Below are 18,353 nucleotides of genomic sequence, written 5' to 3'. Positions count from 1 at the left end.
AAAGGCAAATAGAAAATTGTCATTCATGCATAAGGGAAGATCCATCCATCGTTTTTCGGGATTTCTAAAGCTATCACAAAAAAATTATTTTACGGATTCCTTTGAAATCTCAACAGCCGAACAGTTCGGTGAAATAAATTAACGGAGTACGGTAAATTTTTACAGTATTCGGTGAAAAATCACCGTAATCCGTAAAATTTCGACGGAATTACGGTGTTTCATTTCACCGAACTGTTCAGCTGTTGAGATTACGGTGAAATTCACCGTAAGAGCTGTGATCAGTACACACTTTGCCATATGTGCAAATATTTGAAAAATTAAAAAAAAATATTTGTTGAACAAATATTTGCCTAACTTTGTAAAAGCCAATACTTGCAGATACGGCAAAATATATATACCGAAAGTTTGCCGAAACAATTTTTATTAGGTCAAGTTTGCAACTCCATTCAGTTTTTGAGTGGCAAACATGGACAAATAGGGTTCATTAACATACTTCATAACGCCAATAACGACCATTTTCGACACCCACCCACCCGCTCTTAACGCTTCTTGTATGGATGTTCTACAAATTGTGTATGAGCCGTAACATCATGGGACACCCATCCACCCCCTTTAGCGTTATGAAGTTTGGGAATTAGCCCATAAGAGTTTGTCAAATGTTTGTCCACCCTGTACTGACCATTAAACCAACCCACCCTCCCACTCCCCTTTGGTTATGAAGTTTGTGAATGAACCCATACACTCAGGCAAATGGACTACCGATCAACATAGGAACCCCTTACGAAAATTCGCCACAAGAAATCGAATTCAGCTTTTTAAAAGCGCTAATGGCTGCCGCAAACAGGCTCGCTTTGTGGTAGGGATCAGTCGATTTGACGTTTGGCTTGGGTCGTTTTATATTGAACGGACCCAAGCCAAACGTCATATCGACTGATCCCTACCAGAAAGCGAGCCTGTTTTCGGCAGCCATTAGCGCTCGTAAAAACCTGGATTGAAATTCATGAATTTGCCTGATGAAACCAGAATTTGAAAACAAAAAACGTTATCGCGGCAACCTGGACTCGAACCAAGAATCTTGCGATCGATAGGCCTGAGCGTACACCACGTGCCTATCGACGCCTTGATGTGGAGTGATGCTATGGGCTCATTTACAAATTCCATAACGCTAGAGGGGGTGGGTGGGTGTCCTTATGATGTTACAGTTCATACAAAATTTGTAGAATGTTCATACAAACTGCGTTATGAGGGGGTGGGTAGGTGTCGAAAATGGCCATTTTTGGCGTTATGAAATAAATGAATGAACCCTATAACGATATATAAAGCGTTTGAATTGCAATAACCGTTCCACCTTTCATAAGGCAAAATGTATGAAATTCGATAGTCCAGTTCGCTGCGTGTAAGAGTTTGTCTATTGTTTGTCCACCGTGTACTGACCATTGGCAAACAATAGACAAACGACAAACGTTAGGCAAACGTCTGAAAAATCAAAGAGCCAAATATTTGCACACTTGGCAAAGTGTGTACTAATAGCTTAAGGGCCTAGAACTAGAACCCCTCCCCCCTCGGTCAAGCTTTTTTCCAATACATAATACATGCACATGTAGTGTGTAAACGTCAAACGCGACCAATACCGATGCGAGCGCTGCGAGTGGTGGATTGGCCACCTACAGTACATTTGAATCGACCGTGACGTGTGTTTGTCTGTGCTATTATTGTACGGAGATTTGCAGATTGGACACGGTGGTTCTAAACCACCGTTCCTCAAATCGCCGTCCAAATCGTCGGTCGATGAAAGAGAGAGATGTATTCGAAATCGACTGATTCTCTGACATTTTTGTATACACCGTTGCCGTTGGTGCAACACGTACGTTAGATTGCCTTTTCACTGCCATGATTTTTGTGTGGTTTGTTTTGATTCCTTTTGACAATTTTTTATGTTGCTTATGCTACGAGCTGGAGGGAAGCATATTTTGAGGGGTGTTTTGATGCATATTTGGAAAATTTTATTTTGGTAAAGTTTTCAATTACTTAAATTTCAATCAAATCTCGCGTAACTTTTCAAAACGGCCTATCTAACAATTCACACATTTCGAGTAAATCGAGCTTGAAGGTTGTGAAAATATATTTTGAAACTGTATCAAAATGAAACAATTTTTCCCCACTGTGTTGCTTGTAGAGGGAAGCAGTGTAATAGAGGTCAACGTATGAAATGCAATTTTGTCAATTTATTTGGAAATTACACTGAAATCTATAAAAACATCAGATAGGACGTTTTGACCAAAAATATGTACATAGGATAAATCACATAGGTCGTTCTGTTTCAACAATTGTTACATTGGACATTCATTTCTGTCATTTTGTTTCAGTTATAGTAACATCGGATATTTTGATTTGAGCACACAACAATCATGTTTTATTTCATTTTGTATCCACGTGCGTTGAACTGCTTCAACATTCAAGTTGAACTGCTCATTTTGTTGCGGTGTGATAATCGCAGGCACCAGCTGTGCTTTGTTTTTATTCATTTGAAGAAGAGACAAATGACCTTCGGGTTAAAGTCTCTCACGAACAACAACAATTTGATTCATTCAATGCCACGCCGTCACTTTCCCACCCCCCGGCTATGAGTCCTATGTAACAACAGAAGGAGGGGAAACGTTGAGCTGTATTTGGGACTTTTTGCTTTCTCACTGTTTCTCTCTCACTATTCCCCCCGTTTCAATGCTGGTTTCGCCCACACTTGTTCGTGTGTGAGTTACCCACTGCACGACGGGTGGTGACGACTGTGTTGCATTCGGCACCAGCCGTCGGCGCAAACAAGAAATAGCGGTGGGAAATGATGACGATGACGGCGCCGTCGATTGTGTTGTAGGAAACCAATGCCAAACAAATACATACAGCTTCTCCGCTCTTCGGTGAATGATTGCTCTGCAAATATATGTGCGCAAGTCGCGCATGGACGTTGCTCGTGTTGCTGCCGTGAAGCATATGTATATGCTTCATCGACCATGGATCTGAATCGGATTGATACAATAAGATCATGATGCTGAATATCATTTCCCTATATGCACTCAATTCGCTGATAATCGACATTTTGTTGCGGTGTGCCAATCGGAGACACCAGCTGTGCTTTGTTTTGATTCATTCAATCCCACGACGTCACTTCTTCCCATCCGTCTATGTGTCCTATGTAACAACAGAAGGACTGTATGTAGGACATTTTGCTCTCTCACTGATTCTCCCTCAATTTTCCCCCCGTTTGTATGACGGTTTCGCCCACATGATCATGTGAGAGTTTCCCACTGCATGACGTGGTGGTGGTGACGGCTGTGTTACAATCAGCACCAGCCGTCGGTTGAAACAAGAAATTGCGGTGATGACGATGACGACGCCGTCCATCTTGTTGTAGGAACTCGAGAAAGGAGCCCACGTCTAACAAATACATACAGCTTCTCCTCTCTTCGGTGATTGATCGCTCTGCAAATATGTGTGAGCAAGTCGCGCATGTACGTTGCTCGTGTTGCTGCCGGGAAGCATATTTATATGCTTGATCGACCATGCATCTGAATCAGATTGATACAATGACATCATGATGCTCAATATCATTACCCTATATGCACGCAATGCGCTAATAATATGAAAATAGATGTTGCAGCTGATCCAATCCAGCGAAACGGTAAAACATGGTTTGGCAAAAAGACCAAAATACAATTTTGTGTAACTCATTCTCTTTTTGTCACTTGAGCGTTTTCAATTTTGCGAGGCAGTGCGACTCTGAAAATATCGACTGAAATGATTGAGAAGCAGTTATTATGGCATTCTATGCATCTAATTAGTGTCTCAGACACGCTTCTATAAATCATTCTACCTTTTAAACTCCATTCCAAAGCTTTATTCAGGAATGTCCAATGTGACATTAGAATCGTGTTTATTCATAAATGTTACATAGGACATGTGGTTGGTTCTCTGATCAAAGGTCCAATGTAACAATTGTATTTGTATTTGTATTTGTATTTGTATTTGTATTGAAGATTCATCCGACATCATGGTCTTAATGAATAATGTTACAATTGATCAAAAGCGATGCAGTTTTGAACATTGGTCATTTTGTTAAGCTTTGAATTGATTAATTTGTTGTTAATATATCAGAACGAGTGTTCTAGTGTGCTGCTAAGTGGTGCAACGCAAATGATTTGCAATGATAATCTCGATTTGTTTACATTTGTTACTTAGGACGTTTTCAAAAGTTACGCGAGAAATATTTAGAAATGTGTTCGAAACTGGACTTCAATGTAATGGATATATCTAGAATTGTCTATTAACAGATGTTTTATGTGAATTGTGAGTAATTACGAGCCACAATCCTATTGAGTTAGAGGATATTCATACCACCTGAATGTATTGGAGTGCCCCTTGAAATTTTCCGCTGATTTCATACCAGCTGAAGCAATATCCCTTCAAATCCATCTTCCAAGAAAATTCACAATACTATTTTAATTTCTGATTGGAGTTTGTTGAAAGTTTACGACATGCACAATACCAGCCGGCATCCCGAGATCAAGCCGACTTGTGCAACTCATGCACCATACTCCCGGATGTGATCAATGTCACAGAACCCGGCGGTCGATAAAGTAGAACAATTTTTTATCCGAAGAAACATTTTGTTTGCATTCCTGCTCGCTCTAGCGCCCGGTCGTATGGGACTTGTTGTTGTGCTGCTATCTCGTTTGCTCTGGGATGCAATTTTCATTCATTCATTTTTTTCGATTCCGAGTGCAGTGCAGTTGTTGCGTGTGTGGGCGGTGCAGTGTAAAGTGCTTATGATCTACGTCTTTTCTTAAAAAATAAAATATCGTTTTAATTAGAAACAAACATGTTCAAACTGTCGCTTAAACGATTCGCTTCCTTATTGCTATTCCAAATGGTTTTCCTGTGCGTTGATTTGGGAATAAACAGTTTTTCGTATTTAACCCGTGGTGACAAAGTTTCCATCATCTTTCTGTTTTTGTAGGTGGATTATCGATTTTTCCCGAATCAATTTTTGACTGTGGACATTATTTTCTTTATTTGTAGGGCCCAAGATGTATGTCTGATCCTCTCGTTTACGGCAATCATTTTCAGCTTGTACTCAACCTACGTTTATCAGGTAAGATTCACAATCACGTAAAACGCTTATGACACATTCCAGCGTAACGCGACACCACGAGGAACCGATTTTCATTATCAAATTAGACCTGTTCTCGGAAATATGCCTTGTGACCATGTGATTAAACAGCTTTTATATCTTGCATATTAAATGTACTTGATGTTGTGACATTGATTTTGAAACATAACACTGTATATACAGTGGTCCAATTTCATATTCGTACAGGATACTGTTTCCACATCAAGTTAGTAAAAAACTATTAAATGAAGTATTGAGCTAGAAATACTTTATCCACATTGAAGGTAACAGGTGTTATCTATTGTTTGCCAATCACAAAATGTTTCCATTTACATTCATCTTTGGATTAATAGAAAAGTATTGAATTGATGTCTAAAATTCACCCAATTCCATATTCGTACACCTACCAAAATTCATACGCACAACGTTCAAAACTAAATTTAGAAGCTCTATTTGATTACTGAAATGCTTTATTATGATGTTCAGATGTAGTGAAATACATTTGGACAATTTATTAGTGGACATATATGAAATTTAGGTAAAGTTATGAAAAATGCCAGTTTTCGAATGATTTTTGCTATTAAATCCTACAATTCGAACAATAACGTTTATTTTTGTCATTGGATCCAATCTATAGATTATACTCGTAAGCTCTGATAGAAATTTAGTTGAAATATATATAGTTTGCAGAAATCATAAACAGTTTTTATCCCTTTTGAGTTCAAAAAAATGTTGTGCCATAAGTTCAAAACTCTTCTAAAATGATATTTTTAATCAATGTAAACCAAATTTTCATTCTAAACAACAGGTAAATGTTAATTTTGAATTTGCCTGTAAAAATAATTTGAACTACGAACTTCGTTTTACAATAAAGTACCCTAAACTACGCTGTACATACCTCCACATAATTGATGTCATCGTAATATTCAATTATCTTTGAAATAATATTCAAAATAGCAACCTATTTTGCAATTTATTGATTTTATAAGAAAAATACAAAATAACTTGAATGAGCAGAGAGCATTGATATACTATTTAATAGAATATATCCTGTTGTTTTCATCATTTTAAAAAAACGTTTGTGTTGCGGTTATGGCAATAATATTTATTCTTTAAATCTCTATAATCATGTTTGGTAGTAAAATGTAAATTAAAAATGATAATTACGCAATGTTTTGATAGGAACATTAACTATGGATTATGTATATACATTTAGGAGCCAAACATAAAGAAATTGACTAAAATTTTTGGTTTTGGATTTGTTATAAATGTTATACTACCTAAGATTCAAAAGTATAAGTTGTCGATATCCACTCCTAGCTACTCTAAAACTGATTATAATTTTTTGAAACTTGTTCAATATTCGCAGTTATCATTATTAAGGAAGTGATGTTGAAAAAAATGCAATTTATTGTTCGACTTACCGAATATTTTAGTAAAAATCATGGGAAAACTGGTATTTTTCTTAAATTTACTTAAGTTTAAAATATGTCCGCTTTTAAATTTTCCAAATGTATTCTACTGCATCTGAACAACACAACGAAGAGCTTAAGTAATCATCTAGTCCATTAAAAATTAGTTTTGAATGCTGTATATTTCTGTTTTGTTAGGTGTACGAATATGGAATTGGGTCAATTATAGACACAATCTCAATACTTTTCCATTATTCCAAAGATTTATGCAAATGAATACAGTTTGTCATTGCCAAACAATAGATGACACCTATAACCTTCATTATTGATAAAGTATATCGAAGTCCATGCACCATTTAATAAATTTTTACCAACTTGATATGAAAACAGTGCCCCGTACGAAAATGAGATTGAGCCACTGTATGGTAACTAAAAGCAGTTGCATTTCGTAACGCGACACCATCGCTGAAATGCACGTTTTTAAAAATCACTCTATAATCGCCTATATCTGCTCTGCTATAATTTTTACAATCCGGGTTTGTTCTAGGCAATCCTTCTATGTATTGATAACAATCAGAGTGTGACTTCAAACTGGAAGGAAATATTGAATAATTGCAGAAATCATTGATTTCATTTTATGAGCGCCGCGTTACGTTTATCTTCCAACAGGGTTCTGCAAATGGTGTCGCGTTACACAAAAAGCATTTTTTATTTTAATTGATAAAATCGGCAATGTTGCTTTCAGGTTTCGGAAAAATGTATATCTAGTATTGTTATTTGTTTAATACATTCGACATTCTGCCTCACAGTGGGGTAATTTGATCCGACACTGGTTAAAATTAATTTGATGTTTCTGTGAAACCTTTTGAGAATGTCGTGCTTTGTAAAAGCGTAGATGGCGCTTGTGGTCACCATATAAATTTGACCAAATTCTTTGCAATAATATTTAGATATTTCTATGATTTTTTAAGAATGTTTCCGGTACAGTGCTTTCGGATGGCAGCGCAAATAATCTTGAGCTTTGATACATGTTAGAATGATTGAATTTGATTATAAAATAAAATTATGTAAACCTTTCAACGATGTACTTTTAAAAGTATGCTTTCGGCAAAGTCGACAAGCTGCCGTTTATGGTTGTCGGAACTACCCGAAATTCAATAACACAGTGGAGTTAATGGATCTGATAAATGGGTAAAATTATTAAAAAGATTCAATAAATTATTTTAAGAACATTGTTTCAGAAACTTGTAGACGTCCATAAAAGCTTCCTTATGATGGGACGAAAAATATGTAGAGCTGCTGTACCCCCCTGTACTTTTTTGCAATTTTTTTTGGGGTTAAATTTTTTAACCGTTCCTTTGATCTTTTTTCAAGAAGATGAAAATATCCGATGTAAATTCGATTTTTATAATCTGCAGGTTCAGACGTAGCGTGTGCAGGTGTTCATGATTTACTAATGGTGGTCTGAAGGATACAGAATTTTGTGGCACAGGGGTGTAATTGAACTAGATATTGGGCCAATAAAATTTCAACGTAGCCATGTAGTATTTTGATAATCATGTTTTAGCAAAATTGTTAAGGACGTTTATGTTCTAAAAATAGTGAATATCATGGAATCCTGCCGCACAGAAGAGTTATTAAATCAGATTATTAGGCGAAACTGTGAATACATTTTAACTCATAAAATTCAGTTCTCAATTATTCAACCGATTGTTCGAGCTTTCATTGAAAGGAAATAGTTGTACCAGATTTAAGCGTTGGCGCAATTCTTCTGAAACCTTCAACGTTTTTGTGAGAGGTAAATAGGGTAGGTGTACCAGTTATCGACATAGTGGTACCCTATTTCGCCATACGTGATTACTTTAACGTCTTCGAATTTTGAAAATGTTTGTGTGTTGTAGTAGTTAGATTTAACATATATCTCAATGTAAAACATTCAAAAAGATTTAAAATGTGAAAGTTATTAAAATTTTACCACTATGGCCATAACTGGTACACTTTCCCTATGTTCCTTTTTTTATTTTTTGCACAAAGCTAATCAAATAGTTCTGGTTTTAGGTCTGGTTTTAAGAAGCGACCCAAATCTTATCAGAAAGGTGCCGGTCAGTGAAAAAAAAGCCTCACACATGTTGGGGACTACTTGGCTTCAATGGTAAATAACCTGGAGCACTAAAAAATCCGCAATATTCATAAAAATTATCAATTTATAAAATCAGCCAATCAGTACTGCCCATGGACCACTACAACTTTCTTTGGAAGATCCGCGTTTTTTTAACACGTAAAAAGTCATAATTATAGAACATGTAAAATTTGTAATACACGTATAATTGGGGGCCTTTCTTAGCCGAGTGGTTAGAGTCCGCGGCTACGAAGCAAAGCCATGCTGAAGGTGTCTGGGTTCGATTCCCGGTCAGTCCAGGATTTTTTCGTAATGGAAATTTTCTTGACTTCCCTGGGCATAGAGTATAATCGTACCTGCCACACGATATACGAATGTGAAAATGGCAACTTTGGCAAAGAAAGCTCTCAGTTAAAAACTGTGGAAGTACTTATAAAAACACTGAGAAGCAGGCTTTTTCCCAGTGAGGACGTAACGCCAGGAAGAAGAAGAAGAAGTATAATTTGTATTGATATTAAAGATCACCGAAGTTCATTGCAAAATCAATCAAATTTATTATTATACAACGTAAAGAATGAATGTCAACATAGACAAATGTCATAACAAGACATCCAGAAAAAACTACGTGTGTCTAAATTTATTTTTACGATATGACCATTTTTTATGGTTGCTCCAGATCCTCTTAAGAGCTTCATAGTGGTCACCTATATCCAAGAACAATCCCAATAATCCGTTATGTTTAGTAATTGATTTCTGATATGTTTGGAAAAATCCGCAGTGATCTAGGATGATTTTCACGAAATTACCATGCGTAAAAACGGATGTTCCGGATCTTCCAGAAGCCATTATTGTGACCACCTAGGTCCATGAACAATTCAAATTATCTATTGCGTTTTATAATAAGAAGTTCTGATGAGTTTGCAAAAAAAACTGTCTTGGATTATTTTCATGAATTGACCATTTTTACGGATATCCCGGATTATCCGCCGGAGATCTACGTTATTTACCATCGAAGCCAAGTATTCCACAACATGTAAGAAACTATTCCTGCACTAAACGGCATCTGTCTGATGAGATTTTGGTCACTAGCCAACGAGTTCATTAAAAACCAGAGCTACTTGATCAGATTTGAGTGAAAAACAAGAGAAAACTGACATACCCACATTTTACAAAAACGGGTAGGGTTTTAGTTGGGTGGCACCAACGTTGAAAGCTAGTATAACTAATTCAATCTACTAAAAATCAAAAAAATCGAAAATCGGTTGTAGCATTGCTGAGAACGAGCAATTTGAAATTTGTAGTTTCATCCTGAAAATTTACGGTTAAAATTAACGTAACGCGACATCAAAACTTTGCACCTAGTGTAACTTTTCGAAAAATGGTTCGATTTTAAATCTTTTATCTTTTTTTTATGAAAACACGTATCTTGACGAGTAAGAAGAGAATCCAAAATATAAGAGTTCTATAAAAAGTATTTATTTTACAATGTCAAAAATAAGGCAATTTTCGTAACGCGACACCATAATAATGTGACTATTTGAAAAATACGTTTTCAAAGAACCAATCATTTGTTTGAAAAAAATTAATCTCGCACATAAAAATGTCATCTAATACCCTTCTAGTTAACGGATAAGACAATCATATTACACTTGATGAACTATGATACAGGGCTTTTTAAAAAAGTTGTTTTATGTCTCAATTTCTCACCAATAAATTATATAAACTTTATATAACTTTTCAGGTATGTTTTTCACTGTATTTTTAATCAAATTTATGTTTTTTATACAATTCAACATATTGTCTTCCGTGTTCTGCATAGCTTTGGAAATATTTCAGAGTTTGAATTTTTGATATCTTGGCGTAGATGTGCGTGGAATGTGTCTTATGCCTAATATACATAGGGTTAGTGTCCCATACCTTGGCCTGTTAGTCGGTTACATATTTAGATATCTCATGAAATATGTGAGCTCTATGGTGTTTGTATGTATTCTGGGCAGATAGTTACGCGAATATAATTTAGCTACTTCCATTTAATTTTTCCGTAGATAGCAAAATTTTTGTGCTTATTCTGCGCGGCGTGTGAGTCGAGACGACTCGCTCTCACCTCGAGTGACATGAGATGACTAATGTTAATCAAATGGGAGCGAGACGACAATTATTATCACCTCATTCGACTCGTGTCACCTCACACGCCACGCAGAATAAGCACATATATAAGCGTAACGGTCTGTCCGAAATACTTACACTAAATAATGCTGTGCTTGTAGTATGCTTCTATCTAGTGATTTGTTATGGATTTTTTGAATCCTTTGAATCCTGGTTGCGCACTGATCAGGATAAATAACAAAAATTAAAATTATACATTTTTTAGGATGTTCGTTAATAAATTTGTTTATCGTGAGCGGAAATAGAAACACTTAGATGCAGAAACAAATGCAACTAAATAATTTTCCTTAAAAGTTTTTCAAATTATTTTTTTTGTCGCCAATTACCTATACTTGGAGCTGCATTGTGACATAAAAATAGTATTGATCTACTAAATAGTTATTTTATAATAAACATTTGAACAGATAACTTCCCTTAAATGAGCGGAATCTGGTGCACTGATGGTATTGACTTTTCCCGACAAACTTGTACATTTTTTAGTATATTCCGAGTGTTGCAATTTGTTTGTCAATTTTGTTGCGTTTTTTTATTGTGATGGCTAAGATATACCTATCCTCTAACAGTTCATACTGCCACTGGACATTACAATACAATTTTTGGGGTCAAGGCCCCGTATCACATGTTCCCTAATCCAATATTCCTAGTTCACATACATTTTTTTCGTTTCAGGCTGGCATGGCACATCTTTTGTACGAAAAGTTCCGAGTCCCTCTGCTAGTGGCCATGACGTATTTCCTGCTTTGCATTACTCTGCACATCTGGCAAGTGGTTGACCACAACAAGTCACCATATCTCTTCCAATGGCCCAAGGCACTAACCGCCTTGTTCATCATTCAGAGACTATGTAAGGTTACTCCGAAGGGTAAGTCATCGAGAGCTGTCTATGTTGACCATGCTTTTTGTGCATCTGTTTTAGTTTCCCCGCTCTACTACTATCTGTACAAGAGATCTGCGTTGAAGATGAGCGATCCACGGTTCTACGAAAACTTGGACTGGATCACTTCGCAGTTGGCCATTAAGTAAACATTTGGAGGGTAAGCAAAACCAACAGGTCGCACTTTAAGGTTTGAGTTCTCGCCTTCGTTTCAAGTCGATCCTTGGAGCCCCGTTGGGCTGGATCATGTTTATGTTCCCAATGTTCTGTTTAGTTAGCAGACCTGGAAAATGTTAAGGAAAACAACATATAACGCTTACCAACAATTTTGTCACATGGTTTTTCTATTCTCGTCGTGGAGTACGAAGGTATCTCATATTTAAGGCGGTCAGCTTGTAACCAAATTAAACATTCTATAATCGAGATTCAATCATTAAATGCTGGCTAAATATGGAAGTGAAAGTTTACTGAAGTATAAAGCACTACAGGGATGTGTAATAGGTCCCTAAAAAGTCTTTATTATGGATGGAAGTTCTGTCGGACAACAGGATATTGTCCAGGAATTCAACAATCAGTCGTTTGTTCAAAAATTAACTTAGAAATTTATCTATAAAATCCATCAAGAATTCCTCAGGATCTAGGGAGTTTTTTTTTACAGAGATCCTTGTAAGAGCTCATCAGGAATTTCTACAGAAGTTTCATCACTTATTACGTTAGCATTTTTTTCAGCAATTTCTCCAATAGTTAGCAAAAATATCTTATAAAACCAGTGAAGACATCGTTCGAAATATTACTGCTTGAATTCTTGAAGATGAAAGAATCTTCAGATTTTCTAGATAAATTTGTATTTCAAGTGCTATCCTAATACCTCATGACGAAAATAGGGAGTGACAAAGTTGTATGTTACATCAGACTGGAATATCAAACGAATGCAACAAAATAATTTTTAATTTGTAGCTGTTGATGATTCCAAAACGTTCTCATAAAAAGATTATAGATCTCGATAAATTGGAAATATTTTCATATGTGTAACACAGTGTAGGGATGTTGAAAAAGCGATAATTAGATAAATGTGTGTCCTAATAACAATGGTGAACAATATGTTGTTGCACATATCAATAAATACCTATCAAATGTTGAAGTTTTACTTTTCCATAACGTAGTATTTTATCACCACTCCTAAAGCCAAAGCGCGATTTTGGCGAAAATGGTGTAATGGTTAGGCAGGCGAAAACCAATATGTTCTTTTTTCTTACCCTCAATCCCAATTGGGACAGAGCCTGCTTATCAGCTTAGTTTTCTTATAAGCATTTCCACAGTTAATAAACTGTCAGCTTTCTTTGCAAAATAGATTATTATAACATTTGTAAATCGATAGTAGTAAGATTTTCCAGGGTTCTCAGTATAAAGAATAGGACGAAACCTTCAGTATATGAAAAATAGCTGAAATGTCAAAAGGATCTAAATTTCCCGATAGAATATTTTCAATCATTCCGAACATCAAAAATAGCACAACCACTGATCTCTATGTAACGTAACAGACCTTTTGATAATTCGATGTTTTCACAATTCAAGAAATATGTGAGCCAAAAATCGTGTTTTAAAAAAAAAAATAATTGGACGAACAGATAGCTTTCAATTCCTCTTAAATCTTATTGAATGTCGCGGAGTCAAACAAATCGCTTAATTTTTTTTATTTTTTTTTTTTAAACATCCAACGTACGCCTGCGAGTCTATTTTATGTCCACGATAAATTTTAAGAATCTTTTTAAATCTGCCCCGTTGATGTTCTGCCTAAGTGGATCTCGAATATACCAAGGCTTCTAATTTAAACTTTTAAGTCAATCCTATGTAAATATTTCAGCTTGATAATTCCTTACCTTATTTCTTTATTTGGAGTTTCAAAGATCTATTTGAGGTTCCGAATAAATAAAAAAAATATTAATATGTTTTTCGTCAAACACAGTCTCACTAAATAACATTCTAAATTTTCTCTGAAATTTCACTGGGGAATAGAACAGAATCTATCACAAATAATTGCAGAGGATTCTCACAGAATGCTAGACTTAGCATGATTCCCAAGAATCCCAGCTAATATTATCTCCGAAGCTGAGCCTAATTCTCGCAAAATCCTGGATAGGTATCTCGCATAATTCTAGATGGATTTCTAAAAGAATCCTGAAAGGGATTCTTATGGAATCGAGGACAACATTCCATAACATGAATTTTGCCAAAATTCTAAGCACACAAGCACTCTTACACATTATTTAGCAGGCTCCCAATATATAAAGCAGAACTCTCACGTACTAAATTTAGATTCCGACCGAATCTTTTCCGGGTTTTTGACAAAACTTCGAGGTGGATTCTTATAAAATCCTGAGCTCAAGGCTGAATTTTGAAATGCATTCCAGATTCGATTCTAATGTAATCCAATAAGCAATTTTCATAGAATCCCGGGCAAGATTATCACCTAATCTTGAGAAGCATTTTACCAGAATTTTGAGCATGATGCTTGTAGCAAATACCTTTATTCAGTTCCAATAGAGAAACTTATTTTACTAACTGATTTTTGTTCGATCTTACGGAAATGTTGGAATTACTTGGGAACAAAAACATTGACCGCTGCTCAATATTGATTCTCAAAATTTGTCCGCGATTCGAAAGGGTTAGGCAGGCCTGATCTGAAATCATTCAAGCTCATCAGTTTCTAACTTTTCTTAAGAGTTTAATTGTAAGTATTTTCAAAGTTTTTGAAATTAAAGTTTCAAAGTTCAAAGTTTGAAAATGTGGAGCCCGGGTGCCATGCCTTGATTTACCATTCACCTGGATCGATGTAGTATAAGGATGGGGAAGATGGGTCTCCTAAGGAATGGAAGGAGTTACATATCTTCCAATATACAAATCGTATTGACCTATTTTCTTCCTCAAATCTTTAAAACACTAATAAGCTATGATCATGACTTCTGATTTCAGTTTATAAACAGATTTTGACCCTGATTACCTAAGGACATACCAAATTCCTTTCATTTTCATTTTTTTAGTTAACATCGAAACAGATAACACTGAATCAACAATTTCACTTACACACTTAGATTAAATTACTGGGGTCGGTAAAATTTTACTGGGTTTTGGTACTACCGAAAAAGTCAGTAAAATGAAAACTGTCGCCACGCGTAGTTGAAAAGCAAATTTCACCATGTTTTATTTTTGATCGATATATGATATAAAAAGAAAGCTCTCTGCAAAATTTCAGTGAAAAATCTCTGTTTTTCGATTTCTGACATTTTTTTTAGTTTACCCAGTTATTTTACCGAACAGATTGAGTGTGTATTGCAACTTGTCCATACTTGCAACATGCCCTGCCCATCGCACCCTTCCAGCTATGGCCACCTCCTGGATACAGAGTTCGCCGTAGAGTAGAGTTGGGCGAGCTCGTGGTTCATCCTTCGCCGCAATAACCATTTTCCTGCACACCGCCAAAGATCGTCCTAAGCACCCGACGTTCGAAGACTCCAAGTGCTTGCAAATCAATGCTTCTTCTGTAGGCCATAGTTTCACTACTTCCACTGATAATGCACCTCCTTATTCCATGGCTAACGTTATTATCAGCCATCAGCAAGAATCCAAGGTAGACGATTTCGTCGACGACCTCAAATGTATCCCCATCTATAGCAACACTGCTACCTAGACGAGCCCTGTCGCGCTCGACCCATCCAGCTAGCATGTACTTTGTCTTGGTCGTATTCACCACCAGTCCAACTTTTGCTGCTTCGCGTTTCAGGCGGGTGTACAGGTCTGCCACGTTTTCAAATGTTTGGCCGGCAATGTCCATATCATCCGCAAAGCAATTCTGCAATGCTACGATGCCGAATCAGCGATCCTTCAGCACGTCTGCGAGTATGCGTGTGCTCCCGATGAAGTTGAGAGATTTACAGTTACCGTACCGTACCGAGCTTCCAATCGATAGTCCCTTTACGTCGCTGTGATCTTAGCCGATTGTCGTATTCGTGGCACTCGGACGATGATCAACCGCCCCTGACATGGGGAACAGACGCTGTTGTGAGCCGATCCTAACATGGAGTACATACACTCCAGGTTTGCAGAAGCAAAAGCAAACCCCCTTTCCCTGTCAGCATACGACCAGAGTTTCCACCGGGGTTGGTTGCCCGATCTTCCCTAAGGTTACTCGTACCCGGGCAGTACCTCAAGGAGGTAGGGATAGGAGTTGCTGGGCGAGAGGCTAAGGACCACATAAAGGGGTCTATTTCATTCCTGCAGGTACGCGAGGTACCAATGGTACACCATGCCCACTGCCCACCCATTTACCGTGCCATTATAGAGGATGCTTCAAATAGCCTTCACCGTGGAAACCGTTTCGAAAATGAGTTTAAATACTTAACGAAAATAAGAAACATTGTTTCTACTACGAAACATTCATAAGATTTTTTATGTAAATATAAGCTTTGCATGAAGTATTGTACAATTTATTAAGGTTTTTTTTTCATAGTAGTTTGTTCTTCTACTATCGATGCGCATTTTATGCACAAAATTATCGTGAAGTATCCATACTTCGCGCGCGCTCCTAACACTCGTGGTATACGTACCATGGTACAATTATCTTGAAATGGGTTCCATGCTGATAATTGTCTTCATTCAAGATAGCCTTGGAATAATTTTCTTGACAATTAGTACCATGGTACATGTATCAGATGTCTGTCCAAGGTATAATCTCGCTCACATTTTAAACATATTTTGCGAAGTAAATTATTGTTGGCTTGTATCTTGAATGATTCTACTCCAGTCATAGTTACATAACATGCAATCATACAGTCTAATAAGCAGTCAACAATCGATCATTGAAGGTAGTTTTTGCAAGTGCTTACCGCATCAAAACAAAGCGCCACTGTATATGTATGGGATTTAACATGAGCCTATGCATGCTATAAAACGTTTGACTTTTACTGTGCGCCCTGTTTTCAAGTTGCCCGTGAGAGAGAGCGAGACAGCACCAACACACGGCGCACAGTAAAAGTCATGAGAACAAAAGAATTTATGGCAAGTACAGAGGCTCATTGTGACATCATTGCTGTTATGTCAAACACACAAGGCTACGGTGGCGCTATCTATGCTTTCCATAGCGGCCGTTTTAATTATTTTAATGATCCATTATGGATAAAATGGCAGTGAGCGAAATTAGGAGCATGTGAGAAATATGGTAGCATATACCGTGTATGCTACCATATTTTGCGAATAGACCATATAGCACATAGACAAACACTTCATATCATATATGACCGATTGAATGAATTGCTTGCTTTTCTCATAGTAATTCCCATACAACCTTTGTAGGGCTTGTGCAGTCTCAGTTTTTATCCAAATGAGCTCAAGTTTTGGAAGGACATTCCGTATTTGATCTAGGATTGAATAAGCGGTGTGGAGCAAAAACGATTTTTTGAACTACCTAACTATCCATATTTGCATGGTCAACCACCTGCACTATATTTGCTGGGAAAATTCGTTTTTGTGTTCCCCGACTTATTCTTGAATCTTTAAACAGTGTCGGTCAAATAATTAATGGATTTGCTAAAGGTTGAAATTCAAAACTTGACTATAGGCCACTTGGTCATATTAGCGCTTACGTCAACTATGCGAATATGGACAGTACAGCTCTGATTAGAACAGAGGTAGGCTTACCAGAAGGATATTTCGAAAAGGAGGACATTTTGCATTACTGGGTTTGGAAAAGGAGGACATTTCTGATTTTATCATACCAGAAAAAAAAAAAACATTTCTTTTCGATTAAATAGAAAATAATAGTTTTTAAAAATACAGATATTTAAATCATTTGTTGAGAAAACTCCATTATCTACTAAGACAAAATCTAATAAAATAATAATAAATGTGTCACCGCGCTTAACAAACCTTAAGGTTGGCCTATTCAACCTTTTTGTGCCGCGGGCCAAATGTCAACATCAAAATTTGGTGGTGGGCCATTTTACGTTTACAAAGAATTCTGTTTCCATAAACTGAACAAGAGTCAGTGAATTAAAATTTTGTTGTTGAAAAATTGAAAAAGATACTTAATTTTTAGCATTTTTTCCGAGTGTTTTTGAGCATCTTCCTGAGTTTTATGAGAATGGAATTCGAGTTTTTATAAGAAAACAACAAAAATTCTTTCAGGATCTAACTTGTCCCTAAAAGTCCTGTTCAGGATTCTAAAAGATTGATGTCCTGGTTTTTTTTTGAGAAATCTGTCCAAGGTTTTACGAGGAATTTGCCTAGGTTAAAATGAAAATTATGCGCAGGATTTTGTGAAAATGTTGCATAGCATTATGTCAGAATCTTGCTTAAGATTTGTTTTGTAATCCTGTCCAGGAACCTGTAAAATCGCTGTCTAGTGTTTTCCTGCTCAGAACCCCACTTAGAAGATTGTAAATGCCCTGTCCATGATTTTGTGAGAATTCAATGTTTATTTTATCGAGAATACTGCTAAAACGTCTGTAAGAGTCCTGCCCAAAACATATACAAATCATGCACAAGTTTTCCACAAAAATTCATGTCAATGGTATTGTGAGAATTATGCCCAACATTTTTCGTGGAATCTCTTATATTTTAGTT

General features: G+C 36.5%; 1 protein-coding gene across 1 annotated transcript; it reads left to right on the top strand.

Annotated features, from left to right (window-relative positions):
• Window positions 1–4,763: 4,763 nt before the first annotated feature.
• On the top strand, window positions 4,764–12,876 carry LOC5570431 (transmembrane protein 138). Its single transcript, XM_001659088.2, has 4 exons — window positions 4,764–5,007; window positions 5,074–5,146; window positions 11,531–11,705; window positions 11,778–12,876. The coding sequence occupies exons 1-4, from the start codon at window positions 4,874–4,876 to the stop codon at window positions 11,882–11,884; spliced, it is 489 nt and encodes a 162-aa protein (XP_001659138.1). The 5' UTR covers window positions 4,764–4,873; the 3' UTR covers window positions 11,885–12,876.
• Window positions 12,877–18,353: the final 5,477 nt, after the last annotated feature.

This window comes from Aedes aegypti, chromosome 2, assembly GCF_002204515.2.
Source record: "Aedes aegypti strain LVP_AGWG chromosome 2, AaegL5.0 Primary Assembly, whole genome shotgun sequence".
NCBI lineage: Eukaryota > Metazoa > Arthropoda > Insecta > Diptera > Culicidae > Aedes > Aedes aegypti.
Note: the sequence above shows the minus strand (reverse complement) of the source record. Positions and strands in the feature narration are given on the sequence as shown.

What these genes read in the sequence shown, in the direction of transcription:
- LOC5570431 (XM_001659088.2), top strand. Translation starts at nt 4,874, where the DNA reads ATGTTCAAACTGTCGCTTAAACGATTCGCTTCCTTATTGCTATTCCAA. An exon ending in TCCATCATCTTTCTGTTTTT is followed by an intron (nt 5,008 to 5,073) that starts GTAGGTGGATTA and finishes CTTTATTTGTAG; the next exon opens with GGCCCAAGATGTATGTCTGA. An exon ending in GTTCATCATTCAGAGACTAT is followed by an intron (nt 11,706 to 11,777) that starts GTAAGGTTACTC and finishes CATCTGTTTTAG; the next exon opens with TTTCCCCGCTCTACTACTAT.